This window comes from Gallus gallus, chromosome 2 (assembly GCF_016699485.2).
Source record: "Gallus gallus isolate bGalGal1 chromosome 2, bGalGal1.mat.broiler.GRCg7b, whole genome shotgun sequence".
NCBI lineage: Eukaryota > Metazoa > Chordata > Aves > Galliformes > Phasianidae > Gallus > Gallus gallus.
Genome location: NC_052533.1, coordinates 129418534 through 129438134, shown reverse-complemented (window position 1 = coordinate 129438134; position 19601 = coordinate 129418534). Strand labels below are relative to the sequence as shown.

At 41.3% G+C, this 19601-nt stretch overlaps 1 protein-coding gene across 49 annotated transcripts in view; it reads right to left on the bottom strand.

Moving 5' to 3' along the window:
* The window catches only part of RIMS2 (regulating synaptic membrane exocytosis 2), a 445399-nt gene that overhangs the window by 60293 nt on the left and 365505 nt on the right, over window positions 1–19601 (bottom strand). For 34 of the 49 annotated variants that reach the window (XM_040696415.2, XM_046937976.1, XM_046937978.1 and 31 more), the window contains one exon: window positions 9802–9974. The exons of the other annotated variants lie outside the window; for them this stretch is intronic. In XM_040696415.2, the coding sequence (XP_040552349.1) occupies window positions 9802–9974 (173 nt within the window). The remainder of the gene's footprint in view (window positions 1–9801; window positions 9975–19601) is intronic. 49 annotated transcript variants of the gene reach the window in all.

Genomic DNA, 19601 nt, shown 5'->3' with positions numbered 1-19601 from the left:
AGAAGAGGCCCATGGCCAGAGCTCCTTGCTGAGGAAGTATGTACACTTACATGCTATGTATGTTTGGAGAAAATGCTTGTTTAGGTAGCACTTTATGGACTTTATAGGCTGAGTATGACTATTATGCAGGTACAGTGGTAGTACTGAGCCAAAATGTTTAGTCAAGCAACCTAAACATCACATAGATGAGCAATGGCAAACCACTGCATCATCATGTTACCCGGGGTATTAAACAAGCAATAGTAATATCAGCACTGGGCTCATACCCTTTAGTTAAAATATTACTTGTCAGATGAGTTTGGCAGTGTGTTTCAATGGTACTGTCACAAAGGCAGTAACTGTGTTTTGGAAGTACCTTTATGAAGCTACATGAACAAGGATCATACTTGTTTCTTAGAAGGTTTAGTGATAAGTTTATTCAGTATTTTCGATGAAATACATTTAGAGGAATCAGAACATTAATATTTTTACTAAATCTTCACTTTTCTACTAAAAATCTTACTCAGTGAAATCATACAGCACTAAGACAGAACCACAGAATCATATTATCAAAGAGAGGAATGGGGTTCCTAATTTAATTATTTTATAAGTTTCTGTAAGTTGCTGTTGTTGTTCATGCTCACTGACCTGCTGTACTCAATCCTGTATAACAAAGATTCAAAGTCCATCTAACGGAAGGACTTACAATTCAATCTAGTTTTAAGTATCTGTAGAAAATGAACTTTTTTTTCAACACACAAGTGCAAAACCTAATTTCAATATTTTCATATTTCATAATTTCATATTTATAATTTCATGGGTTTGTATTCCATAGTTGCACAATTCTTACTTCATAATTTCAATGCTAGCCCTGTGGAGAAGGACTTGGGGGTTCTGGTGGATGAAGAGCTGGACATGAGCCAGTAGCATGCACTTGCAGCCCAGGAGGCCAACTGCATCCTGGGCTGCATCGACAGAGGGTGGCAGAAGGGAGAGGGAAGTGATTGTCCCCCTCTGCTCTGCCCTTGTGAGGTCCCACCTGGAGCACTGTGTCCAGGCCTGGGGACCCCAGCACAGTAAGGACGTGGAACTGTTGGAGCAGATCCAGAGGAGGGCCACAAAGATGGTCAAAGGGCTGGAGCATCTCTCCTATGAAGAAAAGTTGAGGGAGTTGGGCTTGCTAAGCTTGGAGAAGAGAAGGCTCTGGGGAGACTTCATTGGGGCCTTCTAGTACTTAAAAGGAGCTTACAAGCAGGAGGGAGACCAATTTTTTACACAGTCTGATAGGACAAGCAGGAATGACTTTAAACTGAAAAACGGGAGATCTAGGTTAGATATTAAGAAGAAATTCTTTACCCAGAGGGTGGTAAGGTGCTGGCAGAGACTGCTGTGAGAGGCTGCAAATGCCCCATCCCTGACAGCATCCAAGGCCAGATTGGATGGGATCCTGGGCAGCCTGATCTGGTGGGTAGTAACCCTACCCATGGCGGGGAGGTTGAACTAGTTGATCTTTAAGTCCCCCTCCAACTTAAGCCATTCTGTGATTCTGTGATTTTGATTTGTTTCAAATCCTCAGTTTATTTATTTTGATTATCTATACTTCTTGCATGTCTCTAGGGCTTTTCATCTGCACTGCTATATTTTAAAAAGCCTATTTATGCACTGTTTTTGAGTGACCTTAAGTTACATGAGTACATCAGTGCTTTCTGAATCACAGGTCGGAGCTGATATACCATAGAGGCTGAACTGCAGGTTGTGTTTCATGGAGATGGAAGCATTCTCAACAATACTGTACTGTTGTCAAAGACAAAAAGTCTGAGCTGTAGACCATTTCAAATGAAGTATTTTCAGTCTTTGCCTGTTAATAATGTGTACTTCCAAATTCATTATTTTATCATTTCCCAGCAGATAAAACTAAGTCTACCATCTGTAGAGGAATCTGTACATACTTTGTACCTTCTCCAGGAAACCAATAGGTCTCTGAGGGTTTGATAGGTAGTGATGACTAACTCAAAAAAACAGGTGACATTGAAAGATTTCTTAAATGATTTATATTCTACTCTCAGTACAGATGTCACTAACAATATACAAACTAATGCAATTCCTTTCTGAACCACTGATATTCTGTCCTTTTCAATAATATTTCTACAGAAGTCAAAGATAATTTTCTTCTGTATACCATCTGCCAAAGTTTAAAATGTGAAGCAGTCAAATTACTGTGTCCATTGCTACAGACACAGTTGCTGTACGGATTTTTATCTTTTGAATGTAGAATACTAAATCTAGTTTTAAAATTTACATCAAAAAACAATGGGTTTGGATCCTTACTTGAAATAGGGATAGGGTCATTTGTCATTAACTGCTAACAAACTCTGTATAGCCCAATAATTCTAATCTTACTGGGAAAAAAAAAAAAAAAAAGAATAAGTACTTTGATTTCAGAGACACAGACCAGCTATACTTAACCAGCCATCTGGTTATCTAATGAGAAGCATACAGAAGAGTTATGTTAGTGGAACACAGATTTTAAGTTGCTGCTTTTTGTTTCAGGCCTCTGTCCATCATAGGTGCCCCAGCCTCTTGAATAAAAAGGCATTTTGAATTTGAAAAGAGCTAGTGAATGTTAGAATCATAGAATCACAGAATATCCTAAGTTGGAAGGGACCCACAAGGATCATCAAGTCCAACTCCTGGCTCCATGCAAGACCGCTCAAAAATAAGACCAAATGTCTGAGAGCTTTGTCCAGACACTTCTTGAACTCTGGAGCTTAGTGCCATGACCACTGCACTGTGTAGCCTGTTCCAGTGCCTGATCACCCTCCAGTGAAGAACTTTTTCCTGATATCCAACTTAAACCTCCCTTGATGTTGTATGGCAGCTTGCCAGTCTGATCCCAGGAATGGCAAGAACACTTTCTGTGATGGTTAAGAAACACTTTGGGCTGAGCTACTGCAAAGTCAAGAAGTCCCCCTCATCCCAGGCCTGTATAAGGGCTGGTCTCACAACAGGAAGGGGCGGGGGGAGGCTGGTGGCCTCGTACCTCATCCTGACTGCAGCCTCATCTGGCAGGGCCCAAGCTCATTGCCCGTGGGAGGAAGCATGCTTCTGATCACACTCTTTCCCCATGTAACTAGGCCACAGCCTAGGCTTTACCGTCTTGCAAACACTCTTGTGCTTCCAGAAGGGTCTGGCATCCTAGAAGGGTATGGTTTAGCTGACCAACAGAAGCGCAGATCAGTTTTTTTCTAGGAAACCACTGCTAGAGCTATTGGGCACAGACTGCACACACTGAAACTTAGCTAAAGTATTATGCAGTTTGGAAAGGGTCTCAGGCTACAGCTTTCACAGCCACTGCAAGCACATGGCCTGTTTGGCAAGAAAGGTTGGACAATTAATACATTTCATCCATTAGTTTAGTTGGTTGGGCACAATTAACTTCCTTCATCTATTAGTGTAATTGGAACAATCACTATAAATTTTCTGAAACAATTTTGAGAAATCAAACAACACAAACACATTGAGAATAGATTTTTGATGCTTGTTGGCTTTTACACAATTTTTGATATTTTTACCATAGTATAGATTTTCAGAAAGTGTTATAAGCTTCCAGCTCTACGGAGCAGCTAGCACAGACTGCAAAACACTGCATTTAACTGATAATAGCTGCAATCACAGTAGAAGCCACATAAAAACTGAAATACAAAGATTACAATACAATGAAAAACCAAGGAACAAATACTCATCAGGCACCAGTTTTAAAACCTACATAATTAAGTTCTTTGAAGATCTTTTTTGACTGAATGACACAAAAGATACTAGAAATTGAATTTGAGATGAATCTTTACATCCCACGTTGGAAAGGGCACAGGGAGCACGAAGATCTGTTAGGAAGAGAAAGAAGTTTTTTTGTCTGAACAAACCCATTACTTAAAACTGCATGCTGCAGTGTTTCTTGTATCTTTGAGTAATTCTGCAAAATTACAATCCAGCTGACTTTCTCCACTGTAAATCTTCATTTTTTACTTGTGTCACCTTCCTATCTATCAGATCTACTTCTTTGACTGTCCTTTAGGATTCACTTTTCTTCTTTGCACAGCATCTCACTACTCTCCTCCTGTTCTGTCTCTTCATTTTCCCCTTTACACTGATTTCTCTTCCCTTGTCCCTGTCACAGACACGGAAATTTCTCATTAGTTCTCCTCCTCAGCTGTTTGATTTGCCTAAGTGATCATACGTTATATTTTGAATTCCTTCCCCTCCACCTCTTTACTTAATCTCACCTCTAGTCACGTAGTTACAAAATCAAAGGACAGTTGATGCTGGTAGGACATCTGTACCCCTCCGGCCCACCTCTGCTCCAGCAGGGACACCCAGAGCAGGGGACCCAGGCCCATGGCCAGGCGGCTTCTGAACATCCCCAGGGAGGAGACCCCACAGCCTCTGGGCAACCTGTGCCAGTGCTCCGGCACCGCAAAGCACGGCAGTGCTGCCTGGTGCTCAGAGGGAGCCCCTGTGCTCCCATTGGTGCCCACTGCCTCCTGTCCTGGCACTGGGCACCACTGAAAGAAGCCTGGCTGTGTCATCTTAGCATCCGCCCTTCATGTATTTATAGGCATTGTTAATGTACCCCCTGGCTTCCCCCCCATATATATATATGTGTGTGTGTGTGTGTGTGTATGTATGTATCACCACTATCTTTTCCCCCAGACTGTAGAAACACACTTCAACATATCCCTTTATAAAGTAGAACAAACGTCTAGCCTTGCTCTTATCAGTTCTGCAAGTACAGTCACATCTCCTTTCTCCTTTTCATCCCTGTGTTAATTGAAAGAACAAATATTTACATTGTTTAAAATAACTCTGTTGAGCTCCTGTTTTCCACTCCCATTTCAAACACTTTCTAAACAAACAAATTTTACTGCTTTGTTTGTTCAGTTGAAACTGCACCTGGCAAGGTCTTCAGTGACATCTGAAGATTTCAGAACTACATTGGTCTCTGCTTTGCTCTGCTATAATTTACCATATTCTGACATGTTGTCCTCCCTTAGTTCCTTAACATGCCATGTCTCAAATTTGCCCTCTCTAATCTTCCATTTAACATCATCCTGAGTAGATTTAAATTTTCTGCCCAGCCAGCTGACTGAGATGGTCCCACAGGGCAGTATTTACTGTCCCCTATATTGCTGTCCCTAAATCAACATTTGCTTACCAACAGTACATCAAAATATTGCTTCTGCAATTAAAACTGCCTCCCTTCTCCCCGGCCTCCTTCTGCCTACACTAACATCTCTCTGTCTGGTAGCTCCTCACAAATCACTAATCTCAACTCAGCATCTGTTAATTCAGTATTTCTCTGCAAGACCTCTCTGCTCCTTCTTGCAGCCACGTGGACAGTGCATGTCAGTTAGATCTGCTCCTTGGACAGCACTTTGAATTCTAATTTCACATTAGGTCCACGTTTTTGTGACTTGCAGATACTTACAATTTCATATCTCTACCCTTTCTGTCTATCCACATATAGTATCCACTCACATTTCATATACCAGTTACTGCAGTGCTTTTCTGCAGTCCTGGCAATTTACCTAACTTAATCCCTTCAGGTTTACTGGAAGTAAGTTTCATAGCTTTTCACTTTGGCAGTGCCACCCGTTGCTGTGCATCAGTACAAAGGCACACTTTTCTTTCTCCAGCTGTACATGCAGTGTTTTCATTTTCCAGTATTTAACAGTCGCTCCTTATCACACTGTTGATCATCCACTTGTGATATTTTTAGTAATGTTTTTTCCTCAGTGCCTTAAATGCTTGAAAAGAGCTCTCCAGAAGCATTCACAAAACTCACTTATTTCATTTCTTCATATCTCCTCCAAGTGCTCCCTGCTGCCAAGATGTCCCCAGCCCTGTTCCGTAACTGTCTCCTGTCATGTGGAACATCTCCTAATTCTCCTGTGGTTCCCCCTCTGTGCTCATCTTGTGATTTTGTCTCCTGTCCTTGGAACACAGCCCATATTATTCCATATTTGAACACAGTATTATTTATTCTGTATTTGTAGCACAGTGAAATCCTGTTCTGCGACTACTGTTGTACGCTTATATGAGGAAACATAACTATCATGGATTGATATTCAGAAAACAAATAAGGAAGGTCAAGATCTAAGGCATTCTTAAGCAGATTTCCTGTAATTAAAATGCTTACACCATCTAGGATGGCTCCTTTTGTTTCTGATATCATCAGGGAGTTGGAATAAGAATAATGTCAGATAATAGTACATAAGGAGTCTTTGAAAACTGTAACAGGGAAGCTTGATCCATGCTTTCTGTTTACTGGCATGCATTGCCAAGAAAGAGCACAGTTATGATTTCTCTATACATCAACCATATGCCAATTTGTAGTTCCAAGAGATTTAGTGAAGGCAAAATCTGACTTTGCAGCAATTGCTGCCAAAAAGATTGACTGACTTATTGTACTCCAGTGCTCTAAGAGCAAATGCAGTTTATTGCACTGAGTGACTCTATGAAACTGGCAAGGGATGCAGTCACGATGGATATCTGTCTTCATGGTCATTTAAGCTACTTTGAACCCACCTATGATCTCAGCAGACTGAAGCCATTTGTGTGACTATTAGCATGTCACAGAAAATGTATAAGGATGGTGACTTTGAAATGTACAATATCGAGGCATAATGAGCCTTTGAAGAACTCACTTTTGATGATCGAGTGATTGAGACCAGCCCATTTGTCTCCCAGTTCCCAAGAGGAAAGGTGACTGTTGTTCAACACCTGTGAATACAAATTCCCATCTCCTCTATAGCTTTTTTTGATGCCCAAAATCTCAGGATCTAGGAGGCAATTCTCTACTGTTCTTTGCTGGATGAGATGGCTGCTTCAGTTCTGTTGGGTACTGCAAATACCTGTTGATATGGTTAATTATTAAAAGATGCTTTGTTGACTGAAGTTGTTAAAAGCAGCTGCAGAGATGCCTTGTTTCATACCAAGAAGGGATCCTGACTTCTCTGCCTTCCTAGAGGTTGGGAGCAGCCACCAGGCAGAGGGATGAGCTGGCATGGGGAAAAAGAAATTCCTTCTCAAAGAAGACTATTTTCTGCGAGGCGCAGCGCTTTTGGCTGAAGGGTAACCTGAATGAAAGTTGACAACTGGGAATAGAGACCTGCTCTGTAAAAGGCAGGACTTCATGATCCCACTAAAATGGAAACTTAATGAGATTCAGGAGAGAAAAAGGTCCTTCAAGTATTCTGTCCCACGCTACCAAAAGATTTGTTTAGCAGTCCCTGGAGCAAGCATGCCAAGGCAGTCTTAAAGACAGCTGTTTCTAAACAGATGTTTTTGCTGAGATCTAAAAGGTGTTCACAAGAGTGAAGGAATGATGGCAATATATACAATAAGTAGAGTGGCAATATCACCCCATACCACCCCAGACTGAACACTACGCCTTTTGATTCTTCTTTTTATGACCTTTGCTCCATTCTACCACAGGTGAATTGTTTCATTCATCTCCACTTAGAAGGTCTATCAGAACACTTTATGTGAGTAACTATTTGTTTGAAATAAGATGTGAGTGTGTGTGTCTGCATGTGTGTGTACAGGAACGTACATGTGGATGTATGTAGCAAAGGAAGTGGAATGCAGCAGAGTGCTTTAACATGCATTAGAAGAGCTTTTCTCTTTTTTAAGAGAGATAAGATATCTTTTTTAAGATAGTTTAAGCTATCTATAGGCAGTGGAGCATTTCCTGGAGAAGGTATTCTTTTCCTGAGAGTTTCTGATGTGTTTCAGCAAAACTGAAACTCATTCTTTTACTAATGAAGAAGGAAAGAACACGGTATTTCTCACAACGCAAATAACATGGATTTTGCAATATAAAATGTCACTGATTTGCATTAGAAGTCACGGTTCAAAGGAATTGTGGTAAAATGTGTAAATCTAGAATGCTGTCTGATAAAATGAGAGCCAATTGTGCTGAAATACTTCTGGACACAATACAGCAGCAGAGATGCAATGACCCCTCCACAATGCAGCAACCCACGACAGCTATTCACAGAGAGTGGAAGAAAAGGAAAAACTCTGCTTATCCACGTCGATTTTTGATCAATCTGCACATTTATCAGCCCACATGAAAAGGATTACAAAAAAAAAAAAATTCAAATTCTTTTCTTTACTGCTGCCACAAAAAAAGATAAAGATGGTTTTGATATTGATAACTCAACAAAGGATTTTATCGTGACCAATAATTCAAGCAGGTAATATAAAGAGGCATCTTACAATTTCTATTGTTTGTTATAGGCGAACTCAAGCTCTAGTCTAAAACAATTTAAAAAATAATATGCTGTAGCTGCATACGAAATGATGCATTGACTTAGTGTGCTGCATCACTTGCTATGCAGAACAAGTTCACTGAAGCTGAGAGTGAAACTTGTTTCAACATGAAATCATCACAGCTGAAAGCAAAAGCAGCTACAGAAACCATAGACAATAAACTAAGCTAAGAAAAATAAAAAAAAAAAGAGGAAGGCAGGGAGGGTTTGGGTACAGCAGGAAGCAGGTCAGTAGGTCTTCAGAACTAGAAATGTTTTACCTGTCATCCTCTTTCCCTTCCTCAGCTTGGTCCTCTTGAGCTTTTTCATCTTGCCCTGAGCCCTTGGTTTCTTCCTTATCACCGTTCTCTGCCACCTCTTGCCCTTCCCCTTTTTCATCAGTTTCTTGCTCCTTTGCCTTTTCCTCCTCCTCCTCTTTTTCCTCCTCCTCAGGAAATATTTCATCTTGTTCATCCCCTTCCAACCCTCCCTCTTTTTTTTCCTCTATATTCCTTGTCCTTCTGAAGTCAACAAAAAAATTGAGCAAGGCATGCAAAAGGAAAAAAGAAAAGAATAAAGTAAAGTTAGGGCCACAGAGAAGAGCATGCATGGACTCAAAAGAAAGGAAACATAGAAGGAATGAAACAAAAACTGAAAGATGGAAGTAGCCACAAGGTAAGTCGTGCTGGCTAACCCTCCAGCCTGCAGCAGAGAAGCTTTACACTGGGATGTTTTCTTAGGACAGCCTCTAAGGCCCTCTTTGAATAAAAGTTGCATAGCAGTACATCTCATTTATAAAGGAACGCATAACCATTGGACAGAAACAATATCCTAACATTGCCCATACAAGCAGATGTTGAAAATATCTTATGAAATGCATTATTTCTCTCCAGAGGACAAATGTTTGGCATTGAATTTTGCTGACAGGTGCGGGTGGGTTACACCTGCTGAGAAAAATGATTTTTTGTTCGTTCTGCAGTCAAAGCTGCAGTGACAGTGCAGGAGGGGCACGCAAAGGAGATGCTTTGCTCACAGACACGCTGAGCACACCTTGCTGACAACTGATGTGGAGTTACGCCTGCAGTTGAGCTGGAGCAGGGTCTGCAGTATTAACACAGACTGCTGTAACAGTTAGCAGCTCTAGTTTAACAAGTGCATCAACATGTCTCTGGCATTGTCAGTAATTTGATGTTAAGCTTTCTTTTCAGCTATCCTAACTATTTTAAATAACTGTTAGCAGGAAGTGCAAATCCAAGCGTGTCTAATGCCTGCTGATAGCATGTGTTTGTTGCTACAACATATGCTATCGTAACTCAAAATGACAAAACTTTCCTAAAAACAAATACCATAATGAATTCAAAAAGCATGAGATGAAAAGGATATTTAAAGCGGCATTGCGTGGATTTCCTGCCAACTCCAACTTCAGCAATACATTCTTCTCAATCACAAATACTGAAGCGCTCCGTTACTGAAACCCCACAGCTGTGGCTGCCCCAGGGCTCCCTGTGCTCACCTTATTTTCTTGTTTCCCCGGGGCCGCTCTGACTGGACGGACATGTAGCTCGTGCTGCTGAAACGAGAAGCGCTGCTCGTCCGAGACACTGCCGAGACATCGCTGACATCGCTGTCTGAGGACTTATTGGAGACGTTGTCTGAGCCTCGCTGAGCGTCCCGCCCTGACCGATACTGCAAGAGGAAAGGGACAGAGATGTTGTCAGCGGCACTTCCACAGATCAGCTATGGCGATGGTCCCTGATGGTATCTAAACTTTCTGTGTCACCAGACTGCCTTAATCTTTAAAGTGAAGTTTTTAACTAGTAGAGGATACAAAACATGTCTCGGTTCATATTAATTTTATACTGCTTTGATATCCAATTCAAGTGATTAGCTCTGCGGTTTCATCCATAGGTTAACTCGTAAAAACATCCAACTCTCCAAGGGTTTCACCAACCTGAGCAAAGACGTCTGCCCCATCGCACAGTGCTCTCACCACAGCTGTTTCACCAGTGCACAACAGCACAGCGGGGACTTGGTGACGCGCCCGCGGCTGCTGTGCTCATGAAAGATTGACCAGGAAGCAGATGCGCTTCACACTGCCTACAAAAAGCGTGTCTCTTCTGGGGCCTAGCCTATTTACCAGAACTTCTGGTTGACAAATGATAGCACTTTTATTTTCTTATAAGAATAGATAGATGAGATTATACAAGTAAAAGACATCATGATGTAGCTCTGCAAAGAAACAAAACCCACGGCCTTCTGCATTGTGGGGCTGGGAAGCCCGAATGGATGCGAGTCCAAAGGGATGGGACTAGAGAGCTAGACATGATTTGCACTGATAATGTACAGATGCCTCAAATGTTCTCACTTGTGTCAGTATACTGTCACCACAAAACCAGCAGGTGACTGGCCATCAGTAGAGGCCTATGTACTATTAACCAGAGCTGTGAAGAAGTATTCGAGTTAGATTTGACCAAAATGTGGGTATTTGTTCTTGATACACCAGTTAACTCTAAAGGAATGCTAAATCTTTGACACTCTGCACTGCACGTTGTGCATATAAAATAAATAGCAGAGATTTTTCCTCTTCCTCTTCATGAGCAGAATTTCTGTGTACACAGCAATGCAGTGGGTTACTATTCATAATCTTTTCAGAAAAACAGTTCTGCGGGACAAACCGTCAATGAGCACCGAGTTGACATTGAATGAGGACGGTATGAAAAGATGTAAGGTACAGTACAGGCAGGATTTAAAGAAAAAAAAATGGGAGGAAAAACCTGCCTAATTTGTCAGTGCCTTGCTGAACTCTTGGGGAGTAGCTATGTTGGGCTCAGATCCTCTTTATAGTTTTAGAACAACTGTACTATGTGCAGTCCACAGATCGTTTGCTTCTGGTGTCTTACGAGTGATAAGGAACACTGGGAAATAATCGGAAAGACTGCAGCATTTCAGAATAGTATTTGAGTACCTGCTATACATGGATATTGCACTTGGAAATAACGAGTTATCTTGCCTGTTTTAAGACAGATAAATGAACCAAAGACAAGAAAAAATGGTTACACTGCACACCTGCTGCAGGCAATGACCAAGCACAACCTGGGCTGCACGTTTATCTAAAATTTTTAGAGTAATGCAGCTGCCTCCCTGACCCATCCTGATTTCCAGTATTGTGTTCACTCACAGACCTGTTACCCCTTTCCTCTTCAGCCCTAAGGTGTGAGAGTGCACACAGCCAGCCTTAAAGTCACAGAGGATCTCTGTGATCACGTCACTTAAATGGTGTAATGTTTATCAATTTTTTTTAATGCTATTAATATTTTTGCTTCATGAAGATGGTATTTATTTTTACTGATCTGGGAACATAAAAACAATGATTTAACAACTCTTCTGACCAACAAAGATAGAGGGATGTTAAACCAGAAAATTACTCTCTTGCAGTAATTCTTTTCAAAGAGCAACTGATCAGTTTTTTGGAGAAGATAAAACAGAGTGACTGCTGGAACGTGTCCGTACTCATGAAATAAGAGAAGATCCCAAGGTGGAAGGGATCCACAAGGTGATCCAGTCCAACTCCCGGATCCACACAGGACCACCCAAAATTCAGACTCTGTGAGTGTGCTGTCCAAACACTCCTTGAATTCTGGCAGCTCGGGGCCGTGCCCATCACCCTCTGATGAAGAACCTGTTCCTAAGACCCACCCACCAGTGGGAACCAATGGGGCCACTTCAGCCTCACCATCGCTAGTGACTCCAGGAGGCACACTATTAGCACTACAATTCTGATGTGGCTGTCCTTTGGGGAAATGAGCATAGCATCAGACGTAAATCACTGATGGAATTGTTAGCTGCATCCCAGTTAAGGGACAGATAATTACCTGTGGTCACCACAGAATGACAGATCTCAACCCGCAGATCCCTCGCTGAGCTCCCCACACAGTCAGTGGGAATGAGCCTTTCCAAATTAAATACTTATAAGCAACAAAGCCACAAAGCACTGCACAGAGCCCGTCTGCAGCATGCTCACAGGGTCTAAAACCTGTGGTTTTGGTTTTGTCTGCTCCATTTCTACACCTGGAAAAATAATTTTCCAGTTCTTAAAAATAATTTTTGGTAGAAATGTACTGTACATAACACATCAGACATTTTCATAAATAAAACAATTGTACTTTGATTCTTTAAGAAGACAGCACAGTAGCAATAACCTAGCAATAGACATTTAAGAATTGCTCTGGCAACAAAAGCAAATTAAAAGCAAGTAATTCTGGAAATATAAGGGGGAAAATGATTACCAGATTTTACCTTGCCTCTTTTTTCTCTGTTGTATGTAAAAGTACCTCACACAAAGTATTTTAGGTTGGGTCAGAGAGCACAGAAATATTATGTGGCCCTTTACCATTTTTGGATGCTTTAGATTTTAAATTTTGAAATTAACTCCATCTTTTCATACTCGTGTCTTAAATACAAAATATTTATTTCTGAAAGCCCCGTGAAATATTTACACATTCTCTTAGTAACAGTCCCACAACTGTTAATAGTCTGCACAGCAAAATCTAGAAAATGAAACTAAATTGCGTACCTTGCCAGATATCTCAATAAAACAAATCTCTCCAACTCATCCATCAACTCTATACCAAATTGTTTTACTGGTTTCTAACCCCAACAGTGTACTTTTGACCTTATATATAACTTGATATAGCTAAAAACCAGATTATAATTTTAAGTGTATTACATGTTAGAGTTTCACTACCTGCAGTATAAAAGGCAAAAGGAAACACTGCTTGTCTGATAGAATATTATGGTATTTCAGTTTTATGTTTGTTTGTGAAACTGCAGTTCAATAATAAGGCAGTTCCCAAAGTGCTGCTCTGCTCTCTGCCTCAAAAGTAAAATGGCATTTATGTTGTGCGAATATTGATTTTTATGAACTGTCCAGTTCATTGACTGTAAAATGCAACTTTTTTTGCACAGTCTTACACAACCCTTTCTTCGGTTACTGTGTGGCTAAAGTTGCCCAAAGGCATTACAACTTCAGACATTTCATTCGTTTCCTTGGTCTCATTCCACTGAGTTTCAACTTATTTATTTGTTTATGCTGAATGTCACCTACTGTACGAGACCAACTGTTAGACTGCAAAGGTCATTCATTATTAATCAAGTGCCATCCACTCACTGTATCTGAGACACAGCTGCCGTGTCCCCTCCTGCTGCCCTGCTTTCCCTGCATCTTGCTGCAGCAGCCAGCAGGTTGGGAACAACCACAGGGCCACTGCTGTCCCCATAGAATCACCAAATCATTAAGATTGGAAAAGATCACTAAGATCATCTATTCCAACTGTCAACTCGTGGCCACCATGCCCACTAACCCATGTCCTCATGGCTAGCTGCTGGCTGCAGCAGGACCCAGGCTGGATCCTCAGACCCAACAACTCCCCTCCACATTTTGGTTTCCATCAGAAGAAACCACAGGCATGGAGACAGCAAGGGAATCCAGAACCATAGAATGGCTTGGGTTGGAAGGACCACGAGGATCATCAAGCTCCAATCCCCCTGCTGCATGCAGGACCACCAACCGCTATACCTAATACTAGAACCTCATGTGCTTCCCACTCTTTGGACCATCATGAGGGCTACTCTGTAGGGAAGCACACCTCCCTACTGTGCAAGACAATTAAACACTGTTTCTTTTTATTATTATTATTATCATTACTATTATTTTAACAACAGCTGTTGCAGGAGGAAAATTATGTCCTGACTTTCCTCTTGATGGAAATGTATGTCTATCTTACTTCAATTGTGACTCACATAATGCAGCGCAGACACCAGACTTTATGACCCATAGTGCAGTAAAACTTCCCCGCCTCTTGCAGTTGTTTCAATAGCGGACAGTGTGTTGCAAGCAGAGGGCTTGATGAAAATGCACTCTGGCATTTTTAATAGTAAGATGATTTTGTCTTTTTTTTTGTGTGTTGAAGAAAAGGATAAACTTCATGGGTACAGAATCTAGCAAATAAGTTTGAGAGTTACTTAAAATCCTTTCCTCTGTAGTAATAAAATCAGCAGTTGGAACCAGTAACAAAGAGACATGTTTGGTGTTTGCGCCAATACTTTGTGACTGCAATGGATTATTTTCCTGTAGCGATGAATTCAAGATTGTTAAAGTTGAGAAACAAATACCTGTTCTGCCTCCTAATGCAATAACCCCTGCAGGGCTCCCATCCTCCCGCTCTATGGCTGCAGGTCACATTGAGCTACAACTGCTTTCACAGATTCCTGAAAGAAACTACTTTGAAACTTCTAATTCAAAAGGAGTTTGTAAGTTTCCCATTCCTTTAGCCTATTGTTACCAGTCTTCCATTCTGTACTATATACTCATGCAGTATCCAGGCAATTGAAATTGTTGGTCATTTCCACCACTCTTTCTATTTTATAATCGTTTTTGGTTTTTTTTCTTTCTTTCTTTATAGTCTACTCATCAGCTTTTATTTGCTAGCACTTACATAGGAACATACAAATCTGCTCTATGCTTTTCTGATCAAAATGTTGGGAAGGCATTTCAGACAATTGTCTATTGTGCTACAAGAAGATGAAAGAACCGCTCTGGATTGTTTCAATAGCTCTTTGCCTCGATGACAAAAGCTTTTGAGAAGCCAGAGCACAGCAACTGTGTGAAATGTTCCGTAATTTTTACTGGAGCTACTGGTTCAAGCTCACAGCCTTGAAAGGCACTGCAAATTTTAGTTACTGTAGATCATTTGAAGGAATGCTATTAGACTGTTTTAAAATCATTTGCTGATCGCTGTTCAATGAAGCACACCATTTACAATGAAACGGAACACTTACTTATATATTTAACAGTACATTTATATAAAGTAAAAGATTCTAAGTAATTTTCACAAAGTGCTGGATACAAATGAGTATGTAGCATGAACATGTATTTCTGTGTGTCTGGCACACACGTACACCCAAGATGAGGGCTGTGCTGAAGGCTCAGCAGGCAGTTCTCACACCTGGCAGCATTGCCAGGCCTTGGGCAGCAGGCAGTGTGCAACCTCCACTAGCCCCACTGGAGCTGTGCTGCACGCAGCAGCCCTTGGGCCCTCTGCAGAGTTAAAGACTGACCTAGGATTGCAATTCCTGCACTGCTCTGATATTAGGTATATAGCAAGCTCAGCAGTTGTCTTGGGCTCCACCATAAGGAGCTGAAACCAGTTCTAGCTCAGACCCATTTCTGCCTCCCTCCTTGTCCTAGATCCCAGCCTTCTTGCCCTTTTTTTATTCCTAATTCTTGGATCCTGCTCTCCCAGCCCTACATTTCTGGCACTGTTCCAACCCTGCCTCCCCTTCAGTCAGTTCTTGCCTTGCATTAGGGTCCGTTTGGTCCCCTGACTCTGGCTCAACTGTGTCTCTTCACATTCTTGCAGTACCAAAAAAGAGAGACCAGAGCCACACAAGGTGTCACCATTCCTGAGCAATATACTGTTGGGCAAGCAAGCTCAGCTAGATGCACAGGAGTGCCCTGGGGAGGCACTGATCTACAGCCCCCTGTGCTCCCATTCCTCAGCTAACATGACTGGGATTGAGTGTGCCCTCAGCAAGTTTGCAGGTGACACCAAGCTGTGTGGTGCAAACAACATGCCTGAAGGATGGGATGCCATCCAGAGAGACCCATACAGGCTTCAGCAGCAGGCCCAGGAGAACCTCATGAGGTTCAACAAAGTCATGTGCAAGGTCTTGCACCTGGGAAGTCAGTATAAGCTGCAGGATGTAAGGATGGAGCACAGCCCTGCTGAAAAGGATCTGGGGGTACTGCTGGATGGTAAACTGAACAGGAGCCAAAAGTGTGCCCCACAGCCCAGAACACCAACCATATCATGGGCTGCATCAGAAGAAGCGTGACCAGCATGTCAAGGGAGGTGATCCTGCCCCTATACTCTGTGCTGGCGAGGCCACAACTGGAGAACTGCATCTAGTTGTGGAGTCCTCAGTGCAGGAGAGACATGGACCTGTTGGAGCGTGTCCAGAGGAAGGCCACAGAAATGATCCAAGGGATGGAACACATCTCCTACAAGGGCAGGCTGAGAGAGCTGGGGCTGTTCATCCTGGAGAAGGCTCAGAGGAGACCTGATAGTGGCCTTTCAGTATTTAAAGGGGGGGCTATAAGAAAGAAGGGGACAGACACTTCAACAGGATCTGTGGTGATAGGACAATCTATTGTTACCAGTCTTCCACTCTGGACTATACACTCATGCAGTTCCTAGGCAATTGAAACCGTCAGTCATTTACACAACTTTCTGTTCATTGCAGAGGAGTTGAACCAGATGACCTTCAGTGGTCCCTTCCAACTCTAACAATTCTACAATCAATTTTTCTTCATTTTTTGGAACATTTCAGTCTACTCCTTCCTTTACTCAGATGAATTGACTATAATCTGATCTGCAAAGCTCACCTCTTAAACCAGCTTAATCTGTTCTCCATAAAGTTAGGCCATTAATTGCAATGCAGTGGTAAAAACCAACGTCTATATTTCTAGCTAACAAATGGAAAACTAGTATTTCAAAAGTTCTCATTACTCTCCCTTACTGATTTGGTGTACTCTGTTTACTTATTTCACTAACCCATGTGCATTTATTGCACTCTTAAAAAGGAGGTCTTAAAACCTAGATACCTAAGGATCTTGAGAACCTGATTTCACTACAGGGGCTAAGCTATGTTGCAAACCACATCCTTCTGCCAAATGAGTAAATGAAAACTGAACAATGAAACAAATAAAGTTGAGAGGTGGGCCACTGCAGAAAAAAGAAAAAAGAAAAAAAGAAAAAAAGAAAAAGAAGGTAGCCTAGGTTGTATTAACTGGAGTATAACTGAAGAATAATCAGTAGATCAAGGGGAGTGTTGTTTACTCAGCACTCATTAGACCATGCCTAGAACATTACATCTACTACTGAGATGCCATTTACAAGACATGGATAACTGTCTCAAACTGCAACAGAAGAGGCTTAGATTGGACATTGGGAAAAATTGCTTAAGGAAAAGTTAGTCAAGCATTGGAATGGGCTTCCCAGGGAAGTGGTGGGGTCCCTGTCCCAGGAGATGTGTGGACGTGGCACCGAGGGACATGCTTTTGTGATGGGACTCGGTAGGTCAACCTTATGGCTGGACATTTCTTGAGGTTCCCTCAAACCCAAGTGACCCTGTCATCCTTGGGGCCAACAGGATCCTGAAGCTGAAGAAGAAACTGCAAGGGCAGCAGTAACACAGAAACCACCAGTGGATCACTGCCCAAGAAAAACTGAAACTCTAGATGGAGGTAATATGAAAGTAAGACAAAAGCAAAAAAAATTGCCTGATTCACATATTCTGACATGTGGTGCATTTTTTTTAAAGAAATTCCTCAGTGTACAGTATAAAATAAATACAGTAGAACAGTAGAACATTAAGAAGTACTTACAGGACCTGCAAATATTTGTAAATTTAAAAGCAGTAAGGCAAATCTTACAAGTATTTGGGCCCTTTGGTGAGCTTGAGTATTAACTTGCCTATAAAACTTAAATTCCTTTTCTGTCTTCAAAGATCTGTTCCTGCAGACAGAAAAATTAAGCAGTCGTTCATTCTTACACTCTTTTTCATGCAATATGATGTTAGGAAGATCAAGACAAATTCTAATATTAGCTGCACTGATAACTGCTCTGAAATTAAGAACATCTTGATCTCTACTGATACAGAGATCATTCACAAAGACAGCTGCATCCAGTCTAGGGAATTAAGTGTTCTTAATGTTACTTTAAGTCAGGATGACATTTTATTAATTTTGAAAGAAGGTACTGAAAACGTTCAGCTGGGATGTATGAAGTTATCATATTATTGCAAAGACACTTTTAAAAATAGCATCTTGATGAAAAATACAATGGGTTAAAATACTTTTTTTAGGGTAAAAATAAGTAAAGCAACATTAACAATTTTAAGTATCATTAAAAACTCAAAAGGCAATTCTAGATAAGTTATCCACTGGTGTGAAAATCAAAGGCTTATAATAGTCAAGCAAGTATTACATATTTCATAGAATCATTAAGGTTTGAAAAGATCCCAAATCATCTAGTCCACCTACCACCAATACTGCCCACTAACCATGTCCCTGTAGGACCTGCTCAGGCCGCTGCTGCTCCAGCCCCCTACACATGGGGCATTACAGGGGTAACAAAAGACCTGCCGCTTGCTCTAAAGCTGTCCCAGCTCTGTGCAGGGGTCAAAGCTCACACAGCGATGGGAAGTGTTGGAAAAGGGAGCAGCATCCCTTCTTCACAGCCCAAATGCCAGCTCCTACACCTCCTTACAAAGCTTTGTATCCTATTTTCCTTTCCCACTATCCACTCTAACTCCTCCAAAGTTCAATCCAGCGCCACCTAAGCATGGCTGTGCTCTTCTTACCTGGCAGCACTTGCCCACCATGACGTTTTGTTGCCCAAAAGCCCACTGCAAAGTGCTTTACATGTGTTGTCTCCACCTGTAGTCTGCTGTGGTTCTCCTCAATGGGGGAAAACTGAGTTTCCCACTGCTTTCCATCTGTTTGGTTTTACCAGGGGTTTTCACAACTCTCATATTTCTTGCAACAAATATTCTCCTTCACATGAACACAGTAGAAGATCCTAAAAAGAGGAACCTCATCAAAAACTACTTTGAAGTTACAATTCACAGACAGCTTCAACTTCAAATCATCAAGCTATATTGGAACATGACTCAATGATATGTCAAGCCATAATAACAGGTTACCAGCATCGGTCAGCATCCTTGGGTAGTATGCCCAACATACTCTATATAAGTAAATACATATTAAGTATTTTATGTTATTTATCAAGAAAGACGACTGAGATTTTTATGAAGAATTTTGAATGGATGTTAACGTAAGATGACCTTTTCCACGTTCCTAGCTGATTCTGACAGATTAAACCTGCCTTAACAAGGCAAACCACAGAATGCTCTCAAGTACCCAGAATATTTCTAAATATTTTTGAAGAAAAGCAAAGATCTTGACTAAATGAGTCTATCTAATATGAAAGTAAATAAATAAGAGCTTCAGAAGAAGAATCCTTTAACTAGAACTAAGGGTGAAAGGTTGTGCAACAGTCATCCTTTTCTGACATGAAAAAAATCAGAAAATCAGGAAAAATGGAAACTAAAACAAGTATGTCTAAGATTTACTTGAAACAATTGTTATCCAAATTGCCTTTCATATTTCTGACCTCCTGATTTTTTGACTGCTGTTTAAAACAGCGTAGAGTCAGTCACCAAGTTTCACTTTAGAGGAACAGGCTCAGAGTC